The sequence below is a fragment of the Anomalospiza imberbis genome, chromosome 1 (assembly GCF_031753505.1).
Source record: "Anomalospiza imberbis isolate Cuckoo-Finch-1a 21T00152 chromosome 1, ASM3175350v1, whole genome shotgun sequence".
In the NCBI taxonomy this organism is placed as follows: domain Eukaryota; kingdom Metazoa; phylum Chordata; class Aves; order Passeriformes; family Viduidae; genus Anomalospiza; species Anomalospiza imberbis.
The window spans coordinates 128930186-128954863 of record NC_089681.1 but is presented as its reverse complement, the minus strand read 5'-3'; the positions used below and the strand labels follow the sequence as shown (position 1 = coordinate 128954863).

The 24678-nt window shown below is 40.4% G+C and overlaps 2 protein-coding genes and 1 long non-coding RNA gene across 7 annotated transcripts in view; 2 read left to right on the top strand and 1 right to left on the bottom strand.

Annotated features, from left to right (window-relative positions):
* ANKIB1 (ankyrin repeat and IBR domain containing 1) overlaps nucleotides 1-2242 on the top strand; it is an 85319-nt gene extending 83077 nt beyond the window's left edge. For all 4 annotated transcript variants that reach the window (XM_068211244.1, XM_068211253.1, XM_068211227.1 and 1 more), the window contains exon 20: nucleotides 193-2242. In XM_068211244.1, coding sequence (XP_068067345.1) covers nucleotides 193-945 — 753 coding nt within the window. In that variant the 3' untranslated portion in view covers nucleotides 946-2242. The remainder of the gene's footprint in view (nucleotides 1-192) is intronic.
* Nucleotides 2243-7640: 5398 nt separating this feature from the next.
* GATAD1 (GATA zinc finger domain containing 1) lies at nucleotides 7641-10897 on the top strand. Of its 2 annotated transcripts, XM_068211085.1 has the most exons (5): nucleotides 7657-7984; nucleotides 8100-8225; nucleotides 8527-8586; nucleotides 9709-9892; nucleotides 10622-10897. In XM_068211085.1, exons 1-5 carry the CDS (start codon nucleotides 7784-7786, stop codon nucleotides 10810-10812), a joined length of 762 nt encoding a protein of 253 aa, XP_068067186.1. In that variant the 5' UTR covers nucleotides 7657-7783; the 3' UTR covers nucleotides 10813-10897. The 2 variants fall into 2 exon arrangements, with proteins under 2 accessions (XP_068067190.1, XP_068067186.1); XM_068211089.1 differs by lacking the exon at nucleotides 8527-8586 and having other exon boundaries at nucleotides 7641-7984; nucleotides 10622-10823.
* Nucleotides 10898-12944: 2047 nt separating this feature from the next.
* Nucleotides 12945-19243, bottom strand: LOC137486129 (uncharacterized). Its single transcript, XR_011005589.1, has 2 exons — nucleotides 19088-19243; nucleotides 12945-16773 (listed from the first exon to the last, which is right to left on the bottom strand). It is a non-coding gene; the product is annotated as an uncharacterized lncRNA (long non-coding RNA).
* Nucleotides 19244-24678: the final 5435 nt, after the last annotated feature.

Genomic DNA, 24678 nt, shown 5'->3' with positions numbered 1-24678 from the left:
TAAACAATCACTGACATAACAATAGTTACCTTTTAAATTGCGTTGTCAGCTCTGTTGGTAGAAATTGATTCTGATAAAGGACATGCAGGAATTAATGAATGAATTTCAGATCTGAGCCAGAATTACTTTTCATCCAAAATATGTAACAAGATGCAAGTTTTTTTCTGAGAGAAACCTTATGTATTTCCACAGGCTCTGAGTTCTCTGGATGAAGATGACCCAAACATCCTGCTAGCTATTCAGCTGTCATTACAAGAATCTGGCTTGGCCATAGATGAAGAAACTCGAGACTTTCTAAATAATGAGGCATCTTTAGGAGCAATAGGTACCTCTTTGCCTACAAGACTGGACTCTGCTCCCATAAGTATGGACAACCCAAGGGGTGCTTTGAGCAGCTCTGAGCTGCTAGAACTTGGTGACAGTCTGATGAGACTGGGTGCAGGTAATGATCCCTTCTCAGCCGATCGTCTTCATTCCCACCCCTGCAGCGAGACAAGAAGTGGATTGTACTCAACTTCAAGCGATGCTGATTCCAGCAGTCAAGATCCCAATACCAATGAAAATCTTCTTGGAAATATTATGGCCTGGTTTCATGACATGAACCCACAGAGTATTGCTCTGATCCCCTCAACAAGTACAGAAACAGATGAGGAGTCACTGCAACCCAGCACTGAAGATGGGTCAGCAGGGCAACCAAATCTTACAGACACAGGGCTGGAGCCTCAGGAAGAGCATGCACTGTTTGAGGATGCACTCAAAAACGAAGGCAGAGGAACCCAAACAGAGGAAAGCACTTCTGAAGAAAACATTATTCCAAGTGAAACAGTACCACAAGTTGGTGATAATAACAGGGAGGTAACAAGCACCCTAGATGCTTCAGGAGATAGTTCAAGTCAGACTCCTCAAACCTCAAGTGAATGGACTGAACATGTGCATCTGGTATGAATAAAAACTAAATCTGGAGTAAAAGAATGGCGGTGACAGATGGTACAGTATGTGGAGTAAGCATTATGGAGGCTTTGAGCCACATAATTGCAGCTCAGTTGTAACCACTGACATAACAGCAGATATTTAGGAGTTCTCTTGAATTGTAGTTCTTCATAATGATGTGAACCTTTCAAGGAATATCCTTTGCATTTAATTAGGTAGTATTTGCCTTTTTGCTCTCAAGAGAAAGGAATAAGTAGGTTGTATTCCACATTCCTAATACAATGCAGCATCTGTTTAGCCTTAGGTTGACGATCCTTAACTTGAAAGTACAGATTAAAGGCTTACACTGATTATTTGGTTTGGTTTTCCTAAGAAATAGTTTATTCCATTTTTTAGAACTCATAATTTCACCAAAATTACATTTAGCAGTTCATTTGCATTTTGGTTTTGTTTTCCATAACTTTTCCTTACTCATTTTTCATTTTCGTTAGCAGTGTGAACGGAGGTATTTAATGCTTCTCTGTAGTACTGCTCCAGGAACAAGGTTTAGGGGATATTCTTTCCCTTTAAAATCAAAGATTTTTTCATGTCTATTTACAGTCCAAATGTGCCAAACTGTGAAAAGTTAACTGGCAGTAGCCTAATGAAACAGTGCAGTGTTAGTCTATCCAACTAATCCCACAGTTCTTAGCAATGGAAGAAACCACTGGGTAGCATTGCTTCTCCAAATTTAACTGGCATATGTTGCCATGGTGACTGCATTTAATTAAATGTAGCCTGTATCTTAAGTTAATAAAACCTAATGCTGCTGTTAAACAGTTATTTTAAATATTAAAATACAGTGAGTTAGCAACAGCTATGCTGTATTTTAAGAGACACTTTAATGGAAGTGCAATCATAGTTCTTTGTTTTCATAATTCTACAAAGCATTTTATGCACTAATAGTGCAATTACTTTTAATGATAACATTTTATAAAAATATAGGAATACAGAATTTTCATATATTAGTCAGTCCCACAATTAAAAGTTCAGATAACACATCCTGCTCAACATGTTACGGTGCCTTTGCCTAACCCAACTGGATAGTTGCCACAGTTAAACAAGTAATTCAAATTCAGTGTTTGTTCTGGAGTAACTATGCTATTAATTGCAAAGACCTCCATAAAACCACCCATGGCCTTGCCTTTACAGTAAATAACTAAACGTTCAGTCAGTGTTTTTGCATATACAAAACACTACTAGGTATTTGTTCAATTGCACAATATTCATTTGCTGTGTGATTACTGTTTAGTGTAAAAAAAAATTTATAAAAACCAAACCACAAAAAAACCTTTTCCTAGTTGTTGTACCGTGAAAAACAAAAATACTGGTTTTAGATTTGCTTAAAAGCGTCAATCTACAGTTAGTGAGATACAATGGTACAGTATGTAATTACAACTAGAATAAGTTGTTCAAATGGCTGTTTTAATTACATATAATCAAAACTTTTCATAACATGAGCAAATTACATACACTCCATTTTAAGTTTTGCTTAACTGTTACCAGAGATTTGTTGATATGATATAAAAGTTTATTACTACTGAGTGTGTATAGGCAAGTGTCATGATAGCAAAGTTTATGTATTGATTACTGTGAGTTCAAGTGAGTGTTTTGGTAACTAATTCATGCAAATCCAGCTTTGGAACCTTGCAGTTACAAGGTTCATATTAGTAAAAAAATAAAATAAGAATATTTTACCCTTGCCCCATAAAGACATTGTCCATTTTCAAGCATCTTTAGAGAGAATGAATTAGAATAGTCTAAATAATTTTCCAGCTTTAGCCACCCTACTCCTGACATAATATTGAGCCTTTGAAAAATACCTATAGGTATAAAGTCTTTCAACTAAAACGGTCCTTCATGAACTGTCATCATTAATTGGTCTGAAGGTTGTTTAACTCACATAGCTTCCTTGAATGGTAATTTCTGAAGAGAAAGATTCTCACAAAAAGATTGTGTATTGCATTGAGATGTCTTGCAAATTTGCAGTAAGATATGTAAGAGTGCTCTCTGTGAAGATAGTGAAGTTTGTGGGTTCTGGTTTTATGTAATTTGGTTAGGTTGTGCAGTATATCCATTGTTTCCGTGTTATTCTTATGAGCATGAAATTAGACTATTAAATTTGTATTTTCTTGGTACTTATTTTAACACCATAGTCATTGACTTTACAATTCAAAAATAAAAGTTTGGCAAGACTATTTTGTAAACCTGTTAATTTTATAATGTAAAAAAATTACTCTAACCTTGAATTGTTATTTGCACTTTCATAGTCTATACTTGATACATTCCCACTTTATATACAGGTAGGATACTACAACCATGTAGATGTTTGGCCAAATGAATGCTGTTAATAATATGTAAAATTCTTTGATTAAACATTTATTACTTAAACTAATTCCGTTCTGTCTCATTACATCTTAGACTTACTGTAGGAAATCCTTGAGACTGCTGACAGACATTTTTAGGGTATGTTCAGTACTGTGCCAGATTAGTTGGACACCATAAAGCAAGCTGAATGTTTTGATTTGTAAATATAAGATACCATCACTAAGCTTTGAAAAAAAATATACAATAGAATTTGTCTTAATTGCTACAGCCATACTGTGCCCTTGTTCTTTGTAGCGTAATGCCCTGTCGCTATGAATATTGGTGCTAAAGAGGGGGGGCTAATTTTTGTGAAAGATTCTGTTATTAGTGTTACTTAAGTGCCACTTAATATCCACTCTCCATTGGAAATTCCAGAGTGCCTCTGTTACATTAGTAGCACTAAACTATTTTGTTCATTGTTACAGTAATATCATCAACTTCCTCCACCAAGCATGCCAAGATCATGGAATCACAGACTGGTTTGGGTTGGAAGGGACCTTAAAGAAAGACCATGTTGTTCCAATCCCCCTTCCATACACAAGGACACCTTTCACTAGACCAAGCTGCTCAGAGCTCCATCCAACATGGCCTTGAACACTTCCAGGGATGGAGCATTCCCAGTGCCTCAGCACCCTCACAGAAGGCATCCCACTGTAATAGTCAGGGAGGGTGGTGAGCATGGAAGCCAAAACATCGACACAATGATAGCCAGTTTCTTTACAAGCAATTGTCTGGCTCAAGAGACAGCTTTAACATGCCTTGAAAGAACCAAGTACTCATGATCATTTTATGTCATCTCTTAGCTTTACCTACCCATGTCCCTCATGAGGGCCAAAAACCAAAGACCTCACAAAATCCAGGGTGAATTCCTGGCTCCTACTACAAGCTTGAATGAATAATTAAGACCCAAAAGCTGCAAAGACAGATGCGTGTTACTTATACAAGTAATAACTGTGCAGCACATCTCAAGAATAACATCAGCTGTGGCTCTGGGAATTAAGGGAATACAAACTGCTTTTCTCACAAGAGAGCTGTTAAGTACAGAACCTTAGAACAGAACCATGTGGAGATGCAGAGTGCACCAGTCCATCAGATTTATACCGAGTTTCGTGCATTTACAACACAAATATTTCTGGAGAAGCAGTCCGTGTGCATCCTCTGCAGCTGAGTGTGGAACAGTGACACACACATAATAAGAATAAAGGATTCTTCAGCTGTGAGCCAGCTGACTGTAGGATAGCAGTAAGAAGCTAGGAGGAAGCAATGCAATTAAATCCACTGCAGAACAATTCAACTACTGAAGCAGGAAATGAGCAGTGTGTACAGATTTGCATCACTTCCAATAAAAACCACTCTCACCGAGAGCTCCTGAGGAGAAACAGTTCTGTACTGACAGCCAGTGTGCCTAACACAGTCCCCCTCCATAGGTGGAACCAACATTTTATTTCCTCCGCTTCTTTGTGGAGTCTACATTGGAAGTTTCACAGAGCAGGGATGGCCTCTGATGACTCCCCAGGGCACCCCTTTCTCTTATTGCAGGAAAAATAAAATAAACTGAAAATACACATTTAACTGGAAGAGAACGTTTACTCTGCAACTTTAGCTGGGCTTACACAGCACAAAATGCCTCAGCTGCATCAGGCACTTCCAGTCAGGCCTCAGACTGAGTCAACCCACTCCAGCTCCAAAGAGAGGCTAGTTCTGTTAAGGAGAATCAGGAAACAGAAGAGGATGCTCAACATTTGGGATCAACTGTAAGGCTTGGGATCCTCTGGAGAAGAGGGTACTTTAAGTAGAGTCCTGAGCCCCACCTCTCCTTCTACCCATAACTACCAGGTCTTAAGCAACTCTCAGAACATTTCAGCTATTGCCCAAGATAAAAGACATGCTGGGTGTAATTTCTGACAAAACATCATAACCACTGTTCTTTGTGTCACCTTCCAGGTGAGGTAGGGATGAACAGACTGCACTGACAGCAATCCCTGCCACACTTTGGTCTTACACAAGGCCAACAGAAGAATCATACCAACAACACTAATCTCAAGGTGTTGTTTTACTGTGGTTCTACTGAAATGACAGAACCACACTTGTCAAGAAATACTAAATTAAAACTTTTTGACAACATAAAAATGGTTGTCTAAACCATTTTTTAATTACCTTAAACTACCACCTCAGATTAGATTTCTTAAATCTTGAGCTTTATTCATTTGGGGTTTTTTTATTCAAGTTATTATTTAAAAGCAGAAAGAATAATCACAGTGGGTAAGTTATCAACAATATACAGTAGCATATTTAATTAAGAGTGTACACATATATGTAAACCACACACATTCTATATTTGTGACGGAAAAGTCCCTGCACATGGTTTCAGAAAGACCAAGGGGCTAGAAGCCAGGAGTCGGGAAGATGGTAGAACTGGAGTTGAAAAAAATAACTACTACAATTTTTATTTGCTATCCATTAACAATAAATCTTATAAAAATTCACAAAATAAAAGCCTTCACAAAGTATTAGATACTTATCTGGACAGAAATGGACATTGTCACTCATTTCTAGCCTGGTTCTAAGCAGACTAGTGAAGCTATGCCAACGTGATGGCAGTGAGAGGGGCCTAGCGGTGGAGTACTGCTGAGGTGGGTGGTTGGGAACAAAAGCAGGCAGAAGCTGCAAAAAAAAAGTGATGGGAAGAACTTAAGGGCTCTGAGAGATCACTGATCGGCAAAACACAACTATAGAGAGATGCATTAAAGAAACAGAAAACAAACAAACAAAAAAAATGCACCCGATAAGTATAAACAGCTTGAAAAGAGATGAGGGTAAATGAGGATTTAAATCAAAATTGAGGAATACATTTGGCACCTGAGACAAACTTGGTGTGAAAGAGGCATGCAAGAGGTTAAACATAGCTGTCCATGAGCTAGTAGCAACCAGGCACACCCTGCATCCACTTCATGCTGCATGAGGGGAACATCTATTAATAGATTCCTGCAAATTATGGCTCTTTGTGTCCACTGAGGACAAGACAAAAATCAATTTCATTTGCACCAAAGAAGCTTTAAATAAACCCTAAGGGCGGAAACTGAATATGGGATCTAAGAGACTGCAAATCCTCATGCATGACTGGGCATTTCTTTCATAACATCAGACTAGAAAAACATCTACACAGGATGGCCCACAGCCACGTGAGTGGCAGTAGGTGAGGAACCACTGTTGGATCCATGGTTCCTCTACATTTGGTTCTCAAAGCTTCACAAAGGCACATGTTCATTCCCCGGCCTTTTAAACTACTTGATACATGACCGAGGCTTCATGCACGAGGGCCATAGAATCATAGAGTGGTTTATCTTTGAAGGGGACCTTGAAGATCAACTAGTTCTAACCACCCATGCCATGCCTGGTCACCTTCCACTAGACCAGGTTGTTCAGAGCCCCACCCAACCTGACTTTGAACACTTCCAGGGATGGGGCATCCACAACTTCTCTGGGCAGCTTGTTCCAGTGCCTCGCCACCTTCAAAGCAGAGGATTTTTTCCAAATATTTAATCTAAATGAACGCCAAAACTGGCATATGTTGAGGGTAATGTCCACCAACACTTTCTTCTGAATCAGGACAATCATTGCAGTCCATGTCCTGTCCCCTGATTTCCTTTGAGCCAGAAGAGTGACAGCTATAAATTCTTGAATGACAGCACCTGGCATCCCCTGCAAACAGGAACAGCACCACAGACGGCTTCTGCTGCACAGAATCACAGAATGTTCAGGGTTGGAAGCTACCTTAAAGATCATCTAGTCCCAGTCCCACTGCCATGAGCAGTGGTCTAGGACATCTCCCACTAGACCAGGTCTTACACAGCAAAGGTCTTATCCAGCACGGTTTTGAACACTGCCACGGCTGAGACATCCGCAGCCTCCCTGGGCAACCCGTTTCAGTATCTCACCACGTGCACAGTGAGAATTTCCTCCTAATATCTAATCTAAATGCTCCATCCTTCAATTTGTACCCATTCTCCCCTGTCCCGTTCTGTCACGGCTGTTACTGACCAAGAGTCCCTCTGGCTTCCCTGTACGTTCCCTTCAGATACTGGAAGGTGCTGCGAGGTCTCCACACGACCTTCTCCAGGCTCACCAGCCCCGAATGCACCATCGGGCCTTCCCCTGCCCGCCTCCGTCCCTCGCCGGCACCGACAGGACACCGCTCTCTGGGCCGCGGCTCCGGCCGAGGCGACAGCAGCCCCTGCGAGGGCCGGGTTGCGTTCGTCCCCGGGGCCGGGGCACGGCCGCCGCCAGCAGAGGGCAGGCCGGGCCCCGCCGGGCCCCGCCGCTCCCGGCCCCGCCGCAGCCGCAGCCACATCCGCCGCCGCCGGGAAGGGGCCGGCGCCGGGGCCGCTGTGGGCGCCGCGCTCCCGCCGCTCGCCGTCGGGCCCGCGGGCCCCGCGCCGGCCTCAGGATGCCGCTGGGGCTGAAGCCCACCTGCAGCGTGTGCCGCAGCACGTCCTCTTCCATGTGGAAGAAGGGCGGGCAGGGCGAGATCCTGTGCAACAACTGCACGGCCCGCTCGGCGCCGCCGCCCCCCGCCGCCTTCGCCACCACCTCGGCGGCCGCCGCCCAGCACAGCAACGGCGGCGGCGGAGGCGGCGGCGGGAAGCAGGTGAGGAGGCCGAGGGCGAGGGAGACGGAGCCGCGGGCGCCGGGCGGGGCTGGGCGGGGCTGGGGCCGGGGCGTTCGGGCCGTCCCCCTTGTATTCATCCCGCTGTTCCGCTCAGAGCAAGCAGGAGATCCACCGGCGCTCCGCGCGGCTCAGGAACACCAAGTACAAGTCTGCGCCCGCCGCGGAGAAGAAGGTTTCCACGAAGGGCAAGGGCAGGAGGCACATCTTCAAACTAAAAAACGTAAGGCGGAGCGCCGGGGCCGCGGGTGGGCCGGGAGCCTGCCCCGGGCTGGGGCGGACACGGAGCCCGCGGGAGCGGTGGAAAGAGAAACCGGGCATGGGAGCTCAGCACTCGCTTCTCCACGTAAAGTCCTGGAGATGGAAACGTTAGCTCAGTTGCTTTGAGCCTTAAAGTAATAATGTTTGCTAGTTTTCTTAGAAGATGCATCTGTATGTTATCTAAAAGGAAAAACAACTTCTGGAACTTTACGGTTTATTTGTTTTAATGCTCTTGATTTTTTATTTCTGTATTCTTTTCTTAGCCCATCAAGGCTCCTGAGTCTGTATCCACTATAATTACAGCAGAATCAATCTTTTATAAGGTATGGTTTATGCAAATCTATTTGCAAAAATGATTATCCTGTTTCTGTTTCCAATGTCAAGAATTATCGTGGACAGTGAAAGCACTAGAGATATAGTCACAGAAACTGTTCTTCCTTGCCTAACAGTTGTGTAGAATTTTGGTTTGCCATAGTTATTGCTATTAAGTCTTGCAAGGTAGTTACAATGGTAACTATTTAAACTACTTTATTTAAAGTAGTTTAAATAGTTACCATTGTCCCAGGTTTTTCTCTTCCAAGCAAAAGTTTTTTGGGTTTTTTTTTGTAATTATTGCTGTCAGCATTTTTAAACTTAACTTGCAGTGTCCAGAGGTCAAGTGACTGGAGATTATTATTTAGATTTGTGTGATGTTTCCTACCTTAGGTGCAGAACATATTTCCCATAGGGGTGGGGTTGCAGTGCCCCAACATTTCAGCTGGCTCCCATTTGAGAGCTTGTGCAAGCAGTCTCAAACACACTGGGAACAAGATCTTTTGGCACTTGCAGTGAAGCAAGAAGGAGCGAAGGAGCCTTCTCACATTCATGCTTGAGAGCAGCTTTACCAGCATGCCAAGGTGTTGATGTTCTAAAGTTCTGAAATTCGCTTTTGTTTCCCAGCAGTACAAGCAAACATAATGGTTTTTCCCCCTTTTCCTCCCCAAAAAAAGTCAGGATAGACAGTGAGAGACTGCACAGTCAGTGGTGGTGTGAGATTCCATGTACTCTCCAAGGACCTGAGGCTTCATGCCTGGCATTCCAGATGAATCTCTTGTTTGCTTTTGACCAGTTCAGAAAAGAATTACTGTCTTGTGTATCTGTTTTTATCAGAAATTCCTAAGAACTATGTCAAAACTTCTGTCCTCCTTATGTAGAATGTTGCTACTTCGATACTTTGCAGTGTTGTGAACAGGCTTGTTTGGGATTGTCTTTGTTTTATATGTTTTAAAAACAAACACCTTTCTTTCTCATGCTATCATTCTTTAGCATGTGGCTGAATTGAAGCTGCCTTTCAAGAGTGGCATAAATTAGGATAATTTAGGGTACTGATACTTAATATATGAATCAGGATGTGAAGTGAAGCTGACAAAAATCAGGTTGTTTGATTTCATTTGTATGTCTTCTAGGGTGTATACTACCAAATTGGAGATGTTGTTTCGGTGGTTGATGAGCAGGATGGAAGAATGTACTACGCTCAGATCCGTGGGTTTATTCAGGACCAATATTGTGAAAAGAGTGCTGCACTAACCTGGCTCATTCCTACACAAGCCAGCCCCAAAGACTGTTTTGACCCAGCATCCTACATCATAGGTAATCTGTAAGCTTTCACTTCATGCAACTACTTGGATGTGCCTGTGCTAATGCAGAGTTGTATTTTTTTAATGAACATTTTAGCTTCTCAAGGTATTTTATGCAAGTTCCACATTTTAGACTCTAATCTTGCAAACATCTCGTTTACTATGATAAGACTTCTTATTTCTCTTGTGTATATAATATGATTACCACTATTGCAGTGTGTGATTATCTGAGTGTTTGTGGGTACAATTACAGTTGTGCAGCTTTAAGGATCAAATTATTGCTGTATAGATAGGTTTAAACCATAGTAACTTTGATTCTGATATACCAGTCCAAGTTGTTTCTTTTAAAGTGACCTGAATTACTTGATCTTTATCCTGGGTATTAAAAATACATAGCATGCAAGCACTGGCATAGAGACTGTTCTGCTGTTGATGATAAAATTAGTAATTCAGAAAAGTCCTTCTAACAGGCAGGACACAAATAGAATGTTTTTTAAATATATTAACTACAATACTTCACTCAAATACCAGAATGCTTCAAATGGCATGGGGGTGGGGGAAGATCAGCCCAGCAAAATTCAAGGTAGAGGTTTATTGCCTAATAGAGGAGGCTGCCTTCCTAGGAAAGCCATGGATTGCAAAGGCAAGTTCTGTAAGGGAATGTTGGCTGTTGTGGCATATTTTTATTCAACATACTTCATTTTATGTCTTTAAGTTTTGTCTTTGAATTTTTTTTTTCTAGGACCAGAAGAAGATCTCCCAAGGAAAATGGAATATTTAGAATTTGTTTGTCATGCACCTTCGGAATATTTCAAATCTCGATCATCTCCCTTCCCTACTGTTCCTACAAGGCCAGAGAAGGGCTATATATGGACTCATGTGGGACCTACTCCTGCAATCTCCATTAAAGAAACTGTATCCAATAATTTATAATTTTCAAGGAATACTTTGGACTAGTTATTTTCTGTGTATCCTCCAGTTTGTAAACCCCTTACAAGAAGTTTTAAAAATTATAAAATGTCCTGGTTTCTTTTACGGATTATGGTATTTATTTTTTTTTAGATATATCAGACCTTTGAAGTGGACGTTTTCATTCCAGTTGATGCATCATTTCAGTGCTCTGATCTTCAGACATTATTGCTCATCCTGGGACAAAACCACAAGTTTCATGTCATCTTTGACGTCTGAAAGTTGCCTTTAGTATTCATTCTTACTTTTTAAGTTATTTTCCAGAAGAGGAGTTTAAAAGATAAAATCATCCAGCATTTTATATGACTGTTTAATTTAGTTAACCGTGACTGCTGGTTTTATTTCCTTGTTAAATAATTTAAGACTAGCTGCACCTAAATACTAAAATGGTCAGTGATGCAGTTAACAGTTTTCTGTTACATGGAGAGGAGTGATCTCCCTGGATTTCTGCAGACTGAAACCTCATCCGCAAAGAGGGACTCTAACAGTCACCTTTTATGGGAATATTGTTGATCTGAATCTGAAATGTGGCCTATGTGTGTAGCTTTCTGCTAAACTTACTTATATAAGAGCATAAATTTCCTGGAAATTGGATGCAAAATCAAAAATTACTGTTATTTGCCATCCTGGCATCCTCATGCAGAAGTGTATTTGCGTTTCCCGAGCAAGCCAACACTGACATATGATTTGAGTTTCAGACTGTTAATATTTGTTTGCCTGTTAGCTTGGACTCATAAAATTGATTTTAAATTGTTTTTTCAGACTTCACAATTAATGATGATAAGAAAAAAAATTGTCAGGCAATTAAAATGAAAAAAAATCCATAAGGGAAATAAAAATTAATTTTATGTATTGACAATCTCAGCATAACAAGGAATGTGTATAAATAGCAGAACGGGAGAAATGCCACATACTAAAATACCAATGAAATTTTCTGCCCTAAACTTTTTACAAGCCAGTCAGCTCCAAACACAATGAGATGCGCTGTATGGCCTGAATTCCAAGGGCTTAGTGGTTCCTGCTGCCTGTGAAGGATGAGAGCTGTAAGTGGCCTTAAATTTAAATGTTCTGATCTTTTCAGTTTTTTTTTTCTTTGTATGAACATATGTGACCAGCACCCAGAAGGCCCAAATCACCTTTAAGATATTGTATGAAAGCATGAAAATGTTGCACTAGGCTTATATTCTAACTTTATGAAAGGCTTTGATTTAAGATGTAACATATTTGAAAGTCTCAGGTATTGACAACTTTTAATACAGTGGGACCTGTGAGGGCAGGAACGAGATAGATTTGTTTCAGCCTGCAGCCTCTGTTCTGCCCTCTTCAAATACAAGGAAGAACAATCAGCCTTAAGGGAGTAGATGCTAAAGTTAAGGGATACTGTCAATAATTCAAAATGCTCAGAAATTAGCAGTAGATTGGTAATACAGAGTTAAATCTTAATCTTCATTCACTTAGAAAGATGAGATGTGTGCCTATGTTCTGTGTGTTGCAGTGATTAATCCCAAGGTGACCTCACTTCTCTCCATTCTCTCCTTTCAGTTTCTCTGGGTTTTTTCTTCTTATTTCTTTATTAACAATTACAAGAAAATAAAAATAACAAGTCCTATATTTACAGTAACCACGAGTGACTCCCTTGACTCAAATGTTTTCCTTCCTTTCACTGCAGTCCACAAGGTTTTCACTTGGGATCACTGTAAAGTCCCTGTGCTGCCTCAGCATAATCCATGGACCTGTCCTCTTCTGTGGGCTGTCTTACCTTATATGAATTACCAAGGTTGGAAAAGGCCTTGATGGTCATTGAGTCCAATGAAGCTTAATTCATTGTCAAATCCTCATAGGAATAACAATGCTTTACATGGTTTTGGTTTTTTGAATTCCTACAAGGTACTCCAAATGAAAAGTACTTTTTGCCATTTGCCTTATTTGTCAATAAATTGTAATATAAAGGGGACAATTAATTTTTCATCAGAATATACCTTTCTAAAATGCAGTGCTTCTGGCAATTCAAGTATTATACTTCCAACTGCAGTCTAAACAACAAAAAAAAATTTTAAGAGAGCTATGGAACAACTTCCTTTAGTAAACATTAAGTATTTTTATTTTATTTTATACTGGGAAATGTTAAAAAATAATTCAGATGAATAAGAATTCTGAGTATAAGGTCTCAAAAGAGACTGGATCTGCAGGCAATGACTGTTACTAAAGTGTTACACTTCATTTTTAGGTTTTTGAATGGTTGCACTGTCTTGTTTTCCTTGTGTTCAGAACATCACCCAGTAACACAGGGAAAATGACTGACTCTCCAGACAGCTTCTTATGGATGGACATAGCTGAAGAGTGGAACCTCCAAGAGCAACATCTCTGAACATTCTTCATCTCTCTCATATTAGGAAAATGGAGGACAAAATGAAGATTGCAAAATGGACTCAACAGCAGAAGGAATATCAGAGGATCCTGTGGGGACAGGCTTTGATGCCCTGCAGCCAAGGGAGCTGAGCTCACCCATTTCTGTCTTCTAACTTGGTGATTCCCCATGCCAAAATGTATGTAGTTTTCATATTTGTATCACTGGACTGTGAGTGGATACATTGCCGCTGAATTTATGGCCTTGTGTTGAGCTCCAGTTTTGTGACCAGCCAACAGTAATTTTCATCAAGGCATTTTAGTTCTAAAGATGTAACTTGTAGCCAAGAGCTAAAAGCCACAGAGCATATATAAAATACTGAGTACCACAATGACATGTGGCCTGTGCCCTGAGGCACACATTGCAGGAAATCTGTGGGAGGAGTGCCCTTAACTTTCACGTGAACTTATTGTACCAAAACAATATTTACTGGAGAAGGGTTTCCATTTGGGCAATGGCTTTGTTGGGAGCAGAATACTTTCTGGGAAAATGTGATGCAAACACAATGGATAAATTAGTGTGCGGCTCCTTGAGCTCCTAAAATGAAGCTGGGGTTCCTCTCTTGCTGCTGTGCTGCGCTTCATGGCAATTATCTCTGTCATCCTGGCAGAGGCTGGATTAAGTGCCTACAGCTCAGTATCCAAGCCAATCCAATAGCTTTGCTTTCATGTAATGCAGCCCTCAACTTTAATATTATACAAGAAGCAAAGCATACATTTATTGTGGTTGGTGGAATATGATCTATTATGATTAATAAAGGCCCTAAGTAGCCTTACAGAACTGAGAACAAAAATATTAATGGGTGTAGTATTAAAGTTTCAGCTGCCCTTTACAGTTACTGAATTAGAAAGATAAATTATAATTTTATTCTGTTTTCACACAGATTTGGTACATCTGTTAGATAGGAGACTACATCCCTCCAAAATTATGGAAGATGAGCATTATGTGCCCAAGCAGAAACACTTACACAATAGTTAATAGTTGTTAATAGTTCTTCTTGTGTGCTCCCCACTACACAATCTCCTGATCACTGACAACAGTATTTTGTATTTGGCAACTGTTTCTCTTTCACACACAGAGTCACGCTTACATTCAGGAAGACATAATCACTTTTTTAACCAAGCCCTTCTAGTTGGTGATTTGTTATTCTTGAATTTGGCCTACAGCTTCAGTGAGATTATTTTTCTTTTCTAGTTTGGTAGCTTCAATCACAAGAACAAATTAATGGACAACATCTACAGGTGGTTCATGCATCTTTATGAAACCCTTAAAGTGCTTCAATGTCTATTTAATCAAACAGAAGTATTACTGGAATCTAGTTTTGATAGAAGGTTGTTTTAACCTGAACATATAAAGATTCTCCTGTGCAGGGCATTTAGACTCAGAACAATTAACCCAGGCACCTGTTTACATATGGCAATTGGGCTCCTGCAACGTCTTTTGAACTCCTTCATTTAAGGAGAACAGAGCAGGAGTATTCCTCTTTTCTCATGAAGCTGTCTAGAGGCAAAGTTCTTTCAGTAGTTCCACTTGTCTTCCTACACTCCATCAGTGTCCATGGGCACTTCTTTCTTGAAGGCCATCACACCTCTCTGCCTTCATCAGTGTAAGGTACCCTGTTGTAAACTGGCTCTGTCAGCTGATCCAGGTTTGAAACACATACAATACCTTTCCTCTTAACACAAATCTTCCCCTAGGGAACTTGAGTAGGCATGTTTAGTTTTGTATTCAGATGGTCAAACCTTTGATAATCCTTCTCAGTGTATGTACAATCCTACACAATTGATGTTCCCTTTCTTTCCAATTAGGTTACTTTTGTATAAAATTACACTGTAAGGCTGCTTGTGGTAGTGAATCTGAATTATGTAAGCAGAATTTGGGAACCTCTTCTCTCCTAAGCCTAGACTTCAGTAGGTCATTAAGAATTAAAGCAAAGAGTAACCTGTCCTTTTAATCCGTGTGCCCTTCTCAAGTATCTATTTCCCAAACTGTAGGAATCCACATACAGAATTTTCCAGTTACCTCTCCTTAAGGAGTTTCTTGGAGCATTCTTAAGGGCTCTTTTTCTAAACTATGTCATAACAGACCACTGCTAGGCAAGGTAAAAGACTTGTCTCTTCTTTATGAGAAGCTGATTGCAAACTGTGGAGGAAATGGAAGTAGCTTTGGCATTTATTGTTGGCCAAAACAAAACCAAAAGGAACCACTTCATGCCTGCAGAGTTTCCAGAGCCTGACTATGGCTTAATTGCTCCATTGATAAGTGGAAATGATATGGTGAAACTTAACATATCCATATAAGGCTATACAAAGGAACAAATACTGGGACAATGCCAGGGACACATATTGCAATGTACTTCCTCGGTGGGCTTTCTAGTCAAGCTTAACCAGCAGCTACTGAATAAGTTGAGACCATCAGGAAAGAAGTGTCCACCTCATCTTTTAGTGACCCTCAATATATTTGACACCAAGGTCAAAGATAGAAAAAAAGTAAAAATGTCTCTTCTAGAAAATTATTGGAAAAGACAGTGCAAGATCTGGGGGAAATCTATTTTAAAAAATCTCTTGTCAATTTGGTTTTACCCACCCACATTCCTGCCATAAAGGAGTGGCATGTGTAATAGGCTGTTTGTTTCTGACATCCCCAGTTCCGCTCTGTCCTTTTTGATGCAGTGGGATGTAAACAGCACATAACATATATGCCCTATAGCAGCATTCTGTTAATTTTGCAGTTCTAGTTTCCTCTCACCAAGCCTAAATAGTGGAGCAAACGGAATTAATTCTGCAAATACTTAAAAAGAAAACAAGTCAAAAACAAAGCAAAATAAGTCCCCATATAATGCTGTCAATTAAGTATACATTACAGACCTCAAAGGGGTTTTTAATAGTTAATGTATGAAAATGCTACCCAATGAATACAGGCACACAGAAATAATCTGAAAGGGAGCCCAGAAGCCAAAATTAAATGCCTCTTCATCACTCAGCATGCATATACAGAAAGGTGAACCAAATATTTGAGAGATCTATATGTTTAGACAGAGCTCGTGAATATAGAAAAACATTTTGCCAGTTACAAAAGTTCAGCAAAATTTGAATATCACCTGATTCAGTATTTTCAGTATTCTGATTAAAATATACAGTCCATAATACATTGTAATATGCACAACTATAGCACAAGCTTTGAAGACTTTAAACATAGCAGCATGAAGTTGCTGTATTACTTCATGCTTGGGATAAACTTGAAATTAAATAATCATGTTTTGTTTCCACATTTTTAATGTTTAGAAAACCTCACCCACTGCAAATTCTCACTCCACCCAAGATTCCCACAAATGACATTATTTGCAAAAATAACTCCCAAGAAACTCCAGGAAATAAAAGTTCACTTACGAGGAGGCCCTGATACTTTCCCTGCTATGTGCAATGTCTTTGAGTGTTAATAGGTACTGTGAGCAAGAACCTCTCAAGCACTGAACTTTCAGTGTATTGCCTTTGATTCTGGCTACAGGAAGAAAATACCTGAAAAAAGATAACATTAAAAAACAATGGCATCTCAAACAGCTGTTCCACAGCACACCTTGCATTAGAGCATATTTACAGTATGTGACCTCGGACGTATCCTGAGCAGAAAATAGGGACTGAGGCAGTATTTCTTTTTCACAGAATCAGCTGATGTGGGATGGCAGTTTCTCACTTGCTTTTCTAGCCTAGTTCCTCCAAATATTTGATATTTCATGTACCCAAAGAACCACTGTGTAATATTATTAATGAGAACATTTTCAGCTCCAGAAAGCTGAAAAACACGTGGAGATCTCTCAAGAGTTAATTTGGTCCATGCTCCGTCCTGACAGCCAAAGCGACAGCAGGGATTCAAGCTGCTTTCCCTCAAATGGGTCAAATGAGGATCAAATGGGAAGGGTCTGAATGCTCAGGCTCCCACGGTCTGACAAAAGCACAGTGTTTAAACACAGACACCATCACACTGATCAAGCAATTAGATAATTAGAACAACTTCAATATAGCTAAGAAAAAATGTTATGCACACATTTGTCTGTATCCAAAATACCCAGTTGTTTATTTGTCACCTTGAAACTGAGCTTTGTAAGTGACCTTCCTTGTAACAATATGCTCTGTCATTAAACCTTGTTTTCTGTCTTGGAAGAGGACACAAGAAGTCTGTCTTGCTTCATGTTTTGAAACATCACTACCATCCATCATTGCCACATCTAAGGTAAATTGTTTTACTGTTTTGCCTGTGCTGCCTGTGCTATTGGATCTTTCAAAAACAGGTGTGAGTGCATTTAAAATTTTCCATCAAGTGTGCAGATCATGAATATCAAGACAATAAAATCAGAAAACATTTTAGCCTGAAATACTAGCAAGCACTGTTTTGTGGACATTTACAAAACCAAACATTTCCACTGGGAAGAAAAGCAGTTTAAAGTACAGAGAAGAATGTGGAAAAATTGTATGTGACAAGCTATATTGTCCCTAGTTATGCAGTCTCAATCAGAATAGAATCACTGATCATGCTAAGTGTTTTGAACAAATGAAGTTCCCCAAACTCTGGAAAAATTGCATTTCAGATTTTTTTGTTTGTTGACATTTTCTTCTTAGCTGTAACTGAGAAGAAACATCTACAAAATCACATTACACGTTTCTTTAATTATCTGAGTAGGTTGTTACAGTAGCACAGTGTCTCTTCTCAGAGTCAGAACAGTATCTTGTTTACAACACTTTGAATTCATTACAATCTACAGAGAAAGAAACTCGGTCTTAAAAAACAGGAACTGTTCTTCATAAAATACAGTTCTTCATAAAGTACAGGGGATTTCTCTGCATTTTGTTACAGTACCCAAATTATAAAATCAGCTCTTGTTGCCATAGTTGGACCCACCTGGGTCACAAGACTGAAAATCTGCAGAGATTAAACTGTACAAGTACTTCAATGCTGAGAACATATGCTGCTTGCAAAATAATAAGGAAAGCATGAAAATCTGAGATCTGTGTTACTTATACCTGCTTTTTAGTTTCTGAAATGCAGCTTTTAATTTTTCAGCTGTTATCTGGAAAGAGTGACTTTCTTCATCAGTCACCTAAGAAAAAAAAATATCAGCAAGATTAAAAAGATCGAATTTTCAAAGAGGGAACTAATGTTACACAACTTAAGTGGCAAATACATCTTGCAGTGCTTGAGGGGAAACATTTGCAAACCAAATTTACTTGTAGTATGACAAACTGAGAGCTGACAAATGTCAGCGCAGAACAGTGCCTGCACAGAATGAGTGCAATCCTACACATCTTGTGACACCCCCCTGCTGCTGAGAAAATGATGGGCTGTCTCAAAAAGCACTGCACAGGTCCCATCTCTTCCCTTGGTCTCGGGTTGCAATTTCAGGTTTTTCTGAAAAGCCTCTAAATGTCTGTTAATGTATGTGAATGGCTCAAGTTCCATCTCACCAAAGAAGGGCCTGTGAAGAGGCTGTGTTCCACCCTATAGTCTTTTCTGGAATTTGTATCACCATAGCAGGGAGCTGGAATAAGATATCCACTTAAAACTATTAAGAAATTAAATTAACATTTCTCATAAGCATTCCTCCCTCTGCCTGCCTGCCTGCTCCAGCTGCTTGGGGAAGAAGGAGCACTCTGGGAAGGCTCTGCAGTGGCTCCTAACCACAGCCCCTGGGACAGATCGACTCTTCCTTGTGCTCCATGGTACAGGGGCCCTGCACCCCTAATGGACAGAGAGGAACAACCCCGTGTGTCTCATGCCACCCCAGCACTCTGCCTGCTACCCACTGCAAGAATTCTGCTTTAGATCCACTGTCCTCACCAAGACATGGCTCAGTCAGCAGGACCTGCAGTGCTGGACAGCTGCTGGGGAAGGACAAAGACATCTGATCACCTAAACATGGGAAGAAGGACTGGGGTCAGTGTAGAGGCAGATGCTCATGTGAGGGAAGCCAAGACCTTTTTCTCCTCTTTTTCTCTCTACAGGATCTGTAGCAAAAAACAAGTTTCAATATGCTGACTTCAAGTGGGATTTTTTCTACATCTGTGTTTTAAACCTGTCCTTAATGAAGGACAATTTGATCTTTTAAAAGTAAAAAAAATGTGCTTTAGACATTTAGAAAATGAACAGGTTTTTAACTACTGGGAAAATGGCCATTAGAAAATAGGGATAAGACTTAGTTCTTGGCAAACACTAAAACAGTAAACCACCAAATAGCTCCTGTTGTAGCCTTTAAGTATCTAAACAAGGTCACAATGCTCTAGTTATAAAATAACTTCAGTCGTGCTTTGGCAGTATACAAGCATTATATTAAAGTAATACATATTATTAAGAAATAATTTTATTATTATTTCCTGAAACGTGATAATAATTATGGAAGTGGAGATTATCACTGAATCTGTAATTAGTTCATCTGAAGGACCCAGTTACCTTCCCAGCAGAAAACAGGCATAAAACCATGTGGATGGTTTTAATCCTCCCAGTGCTAATGCTGGAATTATATAACTTGGCACTGATGGCATTATGTGGGTGGTTCCAAACATTTTGGGTTTTATTCTTTGCTCTTTATTCTACAAAGCTGCTGATCTCTGGAAATAAGGGAAATTGCCCAACACCTGCATGACCTTAGTAACATATGAGGTACCAAAATCCAGTGTCAGTGTCCACACTGGGTCTCCACAAGCTCCATACTGTACTGTAGCTGTGCCTACATAGGTAGTAATCATTCCTGCAGAATCCTAAAAGCTGGTTTTGTGTAAACAGCGAAGAAAGAAGTCATCTTCTGCACTCAGGAGTCTCAGACTGACTTTGTCCCTGAGATACCAGTCTTCACGAAATCATTTCAACTAATTCAAGCTATTAACGACTTTTGAAGGCTGGCAGGGGACAGCACTGCTGAGAGATGCACAATCTGACCTGGTTACCTAATAGCAGCTGACATGGCCACATACATGGAAGTCTTACAAAAGCCCTGCCCACTGTTAGAGGATAGAGAGAATTGGTTTTTCCCACTTATTTTCAGTTAATCTGACTTACACTTGTGATCTAAACACCAGCAAACTGAATTAGCATTTCTACTACTGCCTGAGCATCTGGAAGTATTTAATCCTAGACCTCTTTGTTGCATCACTGCAACAGTAGGCTAAACCTTAGTCAACAGATTTCCATTTCACTGTGGTACCTAAGACAGATTGCTATTATTTGGGTTATTTTAGAAATGGGAAAATGCAAGACATTGAACCTTAAAGCCAGAATTCTCAAGGGGTAACAGTAAAGGGGTTATTCCCAAATAATGCCTGTGAGAGACAAGTGAATCCTTACCTGTCAACTGATGTTGTAATCCAGTCTCCCAGCTTTGCTTCACGGGATTAACTCTGCAAATGCCTGCTGAACTCATGCAAGAAACTCTGTTCTGCTTCTGGGCTCTTCAAAATTCCTCCACAGCTTATGGATTTATGATTGTTACCTTAACTTCTTGGAAAGTAGGCTTCACTCCCACCCTACTGCATGAGCTTAGGAGCTATGAAATAATAAACAAGGAGTCAGATCCTCATGCAATGATACAGCATGCATGGATTTTACTGTTATCACAATAACTAGGAGTTATTAAATAAATTAGGGAAGAAGTCAAATTATAAATTATATTAGTAAGATTAAAAAGTCAATTATATCTTTCAATAATTTATATATATATATATATACACACACACACACAGTTAATTTGAGTAAAATAGCCTGTAAAAGAACCAAGTTTATGCAATGCTTTTGCTTTGAAATTGTATTTTAAAATATTTATTTGCTTTTAGACTGGAGAAATTGATTATGTTTCCTTAATGTCACAAGAAAGGGATGGAGAAACTCCCTGTATGACATTTCATGCACACAGTGGTCCACACAAAATTTAGACTTGTTTGGTGAACTAAAAGCTAAAGTACATTTCAATCCTAATATAAATTATAAAATATATGTGTTTTAACCAGGCTGTTTACTGTCATGCTTAAAATATTGTCAAGCAGAGTTCTAGCTGGTGACATCTTCTATGAAATGTAAGGCTAAGTAATTTAAGCCTCCACAGATGTTGCTTATCATTTATTTCAAATGGGTTAAGAAATCTTTTCCATTTTTCTTTTTGAAAATGGAACAAAGTTTGTTCCTTAAGAAATTAGACAATCAATGACCTTGCAAAATTTTTACTATACACCATTGTCATGGTTTGACACTGGCGCAATGCCAGCACCAGTGCATGAAAATGCACTTTCCCAAATAATTGCTGTGAGATGTCATCAGGAACAGAGCACAGCAGGACCAAGCTTAATAACAAAGAAAAAAACTTTATTAAACTACTACTACTACTATAAAAACACAGACACTAAATCCAGGATGAAGACCTTCCAAAACACTCCTCCTCCTCCCACCCAATTTCCAAACAAACCCACAGTGAGACACCACCCAGGATTCCTGATCAAGTTGCCACCCTTCAGATAACCAATACTCAGTCCTTTAATGGAGAGAGAAGTCTCTCTTGCACCACAGACTCCCCAGGAAACACAATTGCCACCCTTGTGTTTCCATGTCACACATGGCAACTGCCCGGAGAAAATCTGCCATGGTGACACTCTCCTTTCCATGTCACAGTGCTCTCACCACCATGCATGGACAGCCTGCTCATAGGGTTTCTTTTCAAGGATGCTTTGCCAAGGACCAAAGAAAAACAACAGTTGAGTTTCTCATTTTGGGACCACAGTCCCCTCCATTTCCCCCTGGGGCCAAGGGTCCAACAGCTTCTCCTTTTTGGGACTACAGTCCCCCCCATTTCCCCCTGGGGCCAAGGGTCCAAGAACAGAGATCTTCTTCTTCCCTTCTTCTCTGAAGACAGAGGGCCTCTCCACACCCTCTTCAGCTTTCCTCTGTTCTCTCCATTCCTCTGTTAGTAATCACTGAAACAGGTCTCTTGGCCCACCAACGCATCCCCCTAAATGCAGCCTCTGTTGCAGGAGAATTTGGTTCAGTCTATGGCTAACAAGAAAAGTCCAGCCACAAGCCACTCCATCATCTCCTTCCACCCAAAAATTTCCTCTTCCAACATCTCAGATCCCAGACTGTCTCTCTTCTACTTCAAATCAAGGAGGAGTAGTATTTTACAAAGCCTTCATTTCCCAGGAAAGGGTTAAAAACTCAGACTCCCTGGACGGCTGAAATATCTGCCCAGAAGCCAATTCCCAAGGCCAAGGCTGGGCATCTCCCCCCACCCCTTCTCCTTCTCCTCCACCGGCAAAGTTACAGGTGCCGTCCAGACTGTCTCTTCCCTCTGGGGGTGGGGGCAGCAAAGGCATCTTCGCTTCTCTCCACCCTTCCGTCCACAGGAGCTGGCTCGGTTCCAGTCCTTCTACCCCTCGGCTCACCTCGACCAGGCCGCATGGCTTCTCCTCCCCCACCCAGCCCCATGGCTGGGCAGGGGAGGTCTGCACAGCACCCTGACCGGAACCAAAGAGAGCGAGCTCTTGGGAGTTCCTGCTTTTAACCTTCTGTGTTCTCAGAGGCGTATCCATACCTTCAGTGGTCACTCCAGGTGTCAATATCCAAACCTGACCACTGACTGGTTTGAACCAACTTCCTGAAAAAATTCACTTCCATGTCAAACCATGACAACCATAAATACTGTTTCGCAAAGAATAAATGTGATTTATGGCAGAATACCATTAAAAGGACCCAGCATACTGAATGGGATTTAATGTGTCTCAATGTCCCCAATTCTTGGAAAAGCCAGTCTATAAGATTTTCATCATTAAGAATTACCAGATTCCCTCAACATTCCGACATATAAGTCTCTCAGTAGAGTTAACTGCACCAACTAAACCAGGATTTAACAGAACTGACCTGCTACCTCACTCTTCTTCCCCCCTCGAAACTCTTTCCTGTCAATACTCAGTCCAAAATGGCAGATAACTTTCAAACAGGTACATTTTTCCAAAGCAGTTTGAAGAAAATACCAGCTAACCAGCTGAAAAAAGATAGCTCCAAACATAAAATCCATTTTAAGAAAATTATTGAATAGTAGTGGAAACCAAGTTCCTATTAAAAAATTTAAAGAACCCCTTGCACACTGGAAACAGGGTTACTGTTTACATCATTTATGTTTAACACTTGTTTCTTCAGAAGTCCTTCAACTGTAGGGAAACACTGGTAGGCAGTGGAGGAAAGAACAATGACAGCTGACAATGTTGGTGACAAGAGAAGTGAAAGGGCTGTAATATATGCCCAGAAAAATGGACATCATTATCCCTTAAGAGAGGTAGTGACAGGAGAGCTAGTGAGGAGGCACAGGATTTGTTCATCTCTAGATAGCTGCTTCACAGAGCTTGTTTATTTTTTGACTTGATGGAGGAAACTAGAAAACAGGTTCAAACATGACACACATTGCTTGTCTGCCTGTGCTATCATCATGAGCCACTGCAGCTAAATCCTACTGCCCTACAGAATGTGAAACAAATGTCATCAGTCCCTTTTCTCTTGGAGTGCCTCTCCCTCCCAGGCCTTGTGCAAGAGTCTCCACAGACCAGCTGATCTTCATTGCACAACACTTGAAGGCATTGTCCTCCTCTGAGCTACGGACTTAGTGCTCCTTGTACATCAGACTTAGCTAGGCTTCATTTACATTCTCTATTACCTTCCACGGTGAGATGTCAATGTAACTCAGAGTGTAACCAAAGATCACCTAACAGTAGGTAGTTATTCAGTGACCTCCATCTTGGATCACATGAACCTGCCCTCAGCATCATACAGGTTATGTATGCAGGGGAATGTCTGAACTAACACTGAGCTCATTCACTGGTGAAATTCCTGGCATGGAGGAAGGAGGAAAAACAGAAATTTGGAACCTAGACTTCCTGAGTTTTAAGAACACTTTCCATGACAGCATAGTAGATAATTTTGGTTGAGGACTGATAAGGCCCTGGCATACAGCAAACCTTCCTTTTTAACTCTGCAATATAATTCTTGGCACTGAAGTACAGTATTCCAATTAAATTACTCCCAATGTGAGAACAGTACAATAATCTATGGAATTGTCTTTGCTATCATTGCAATTAGCCTGCGACTGGTCCTTTCAGCGTTAAGTATCAGTGCATTATGAGATCATCAGTACCCAGAACATTAAATAATTTCCATTTCTAATGAAATTTTGTACAACCACTATCTAGGCCTAAATTGAAGAACAGATACTGCTGCTAATTTTGGCTAATCTGGATGCTTTTGTAGTACCTGAAGATTTCTTTACCAAGTGAAGAAGATGTAATAAACCACAGTGTTCTTTAAACAATTTTGACACAGACAGAGCTGGAAGACCACTTTCTTATAGAGGTTCTGGGTGTAGGAAAGAACCCTTGACCAAAAAATCTAAGCCAGTAGGTGAA

Bases quoted from the DNA above. Each gene is read 5' to 3' on its own strand.
- GATAD1 (XM_068211085.1), top strand. From the start codon at position 7,784: ATGCCGCTGGGGCTGAAGCCCACCTGCAGCGTGTGCCGCAGCACGTCC. The intron at 8,587-9,708 runs GTATGGTTTATG...TATGTCTTCTAG, and splicing joins CAGAATCAATCTTTTATAAG to GGTGTATACTACCAAATTGG. The intron at 9,893-10,621 runs GTAATCTGTAAG...TTTTTTTTCTAG, and splicing joins CCCAGCATCCTACATCATAG to GACCAGAAGAAGATCTCCCA.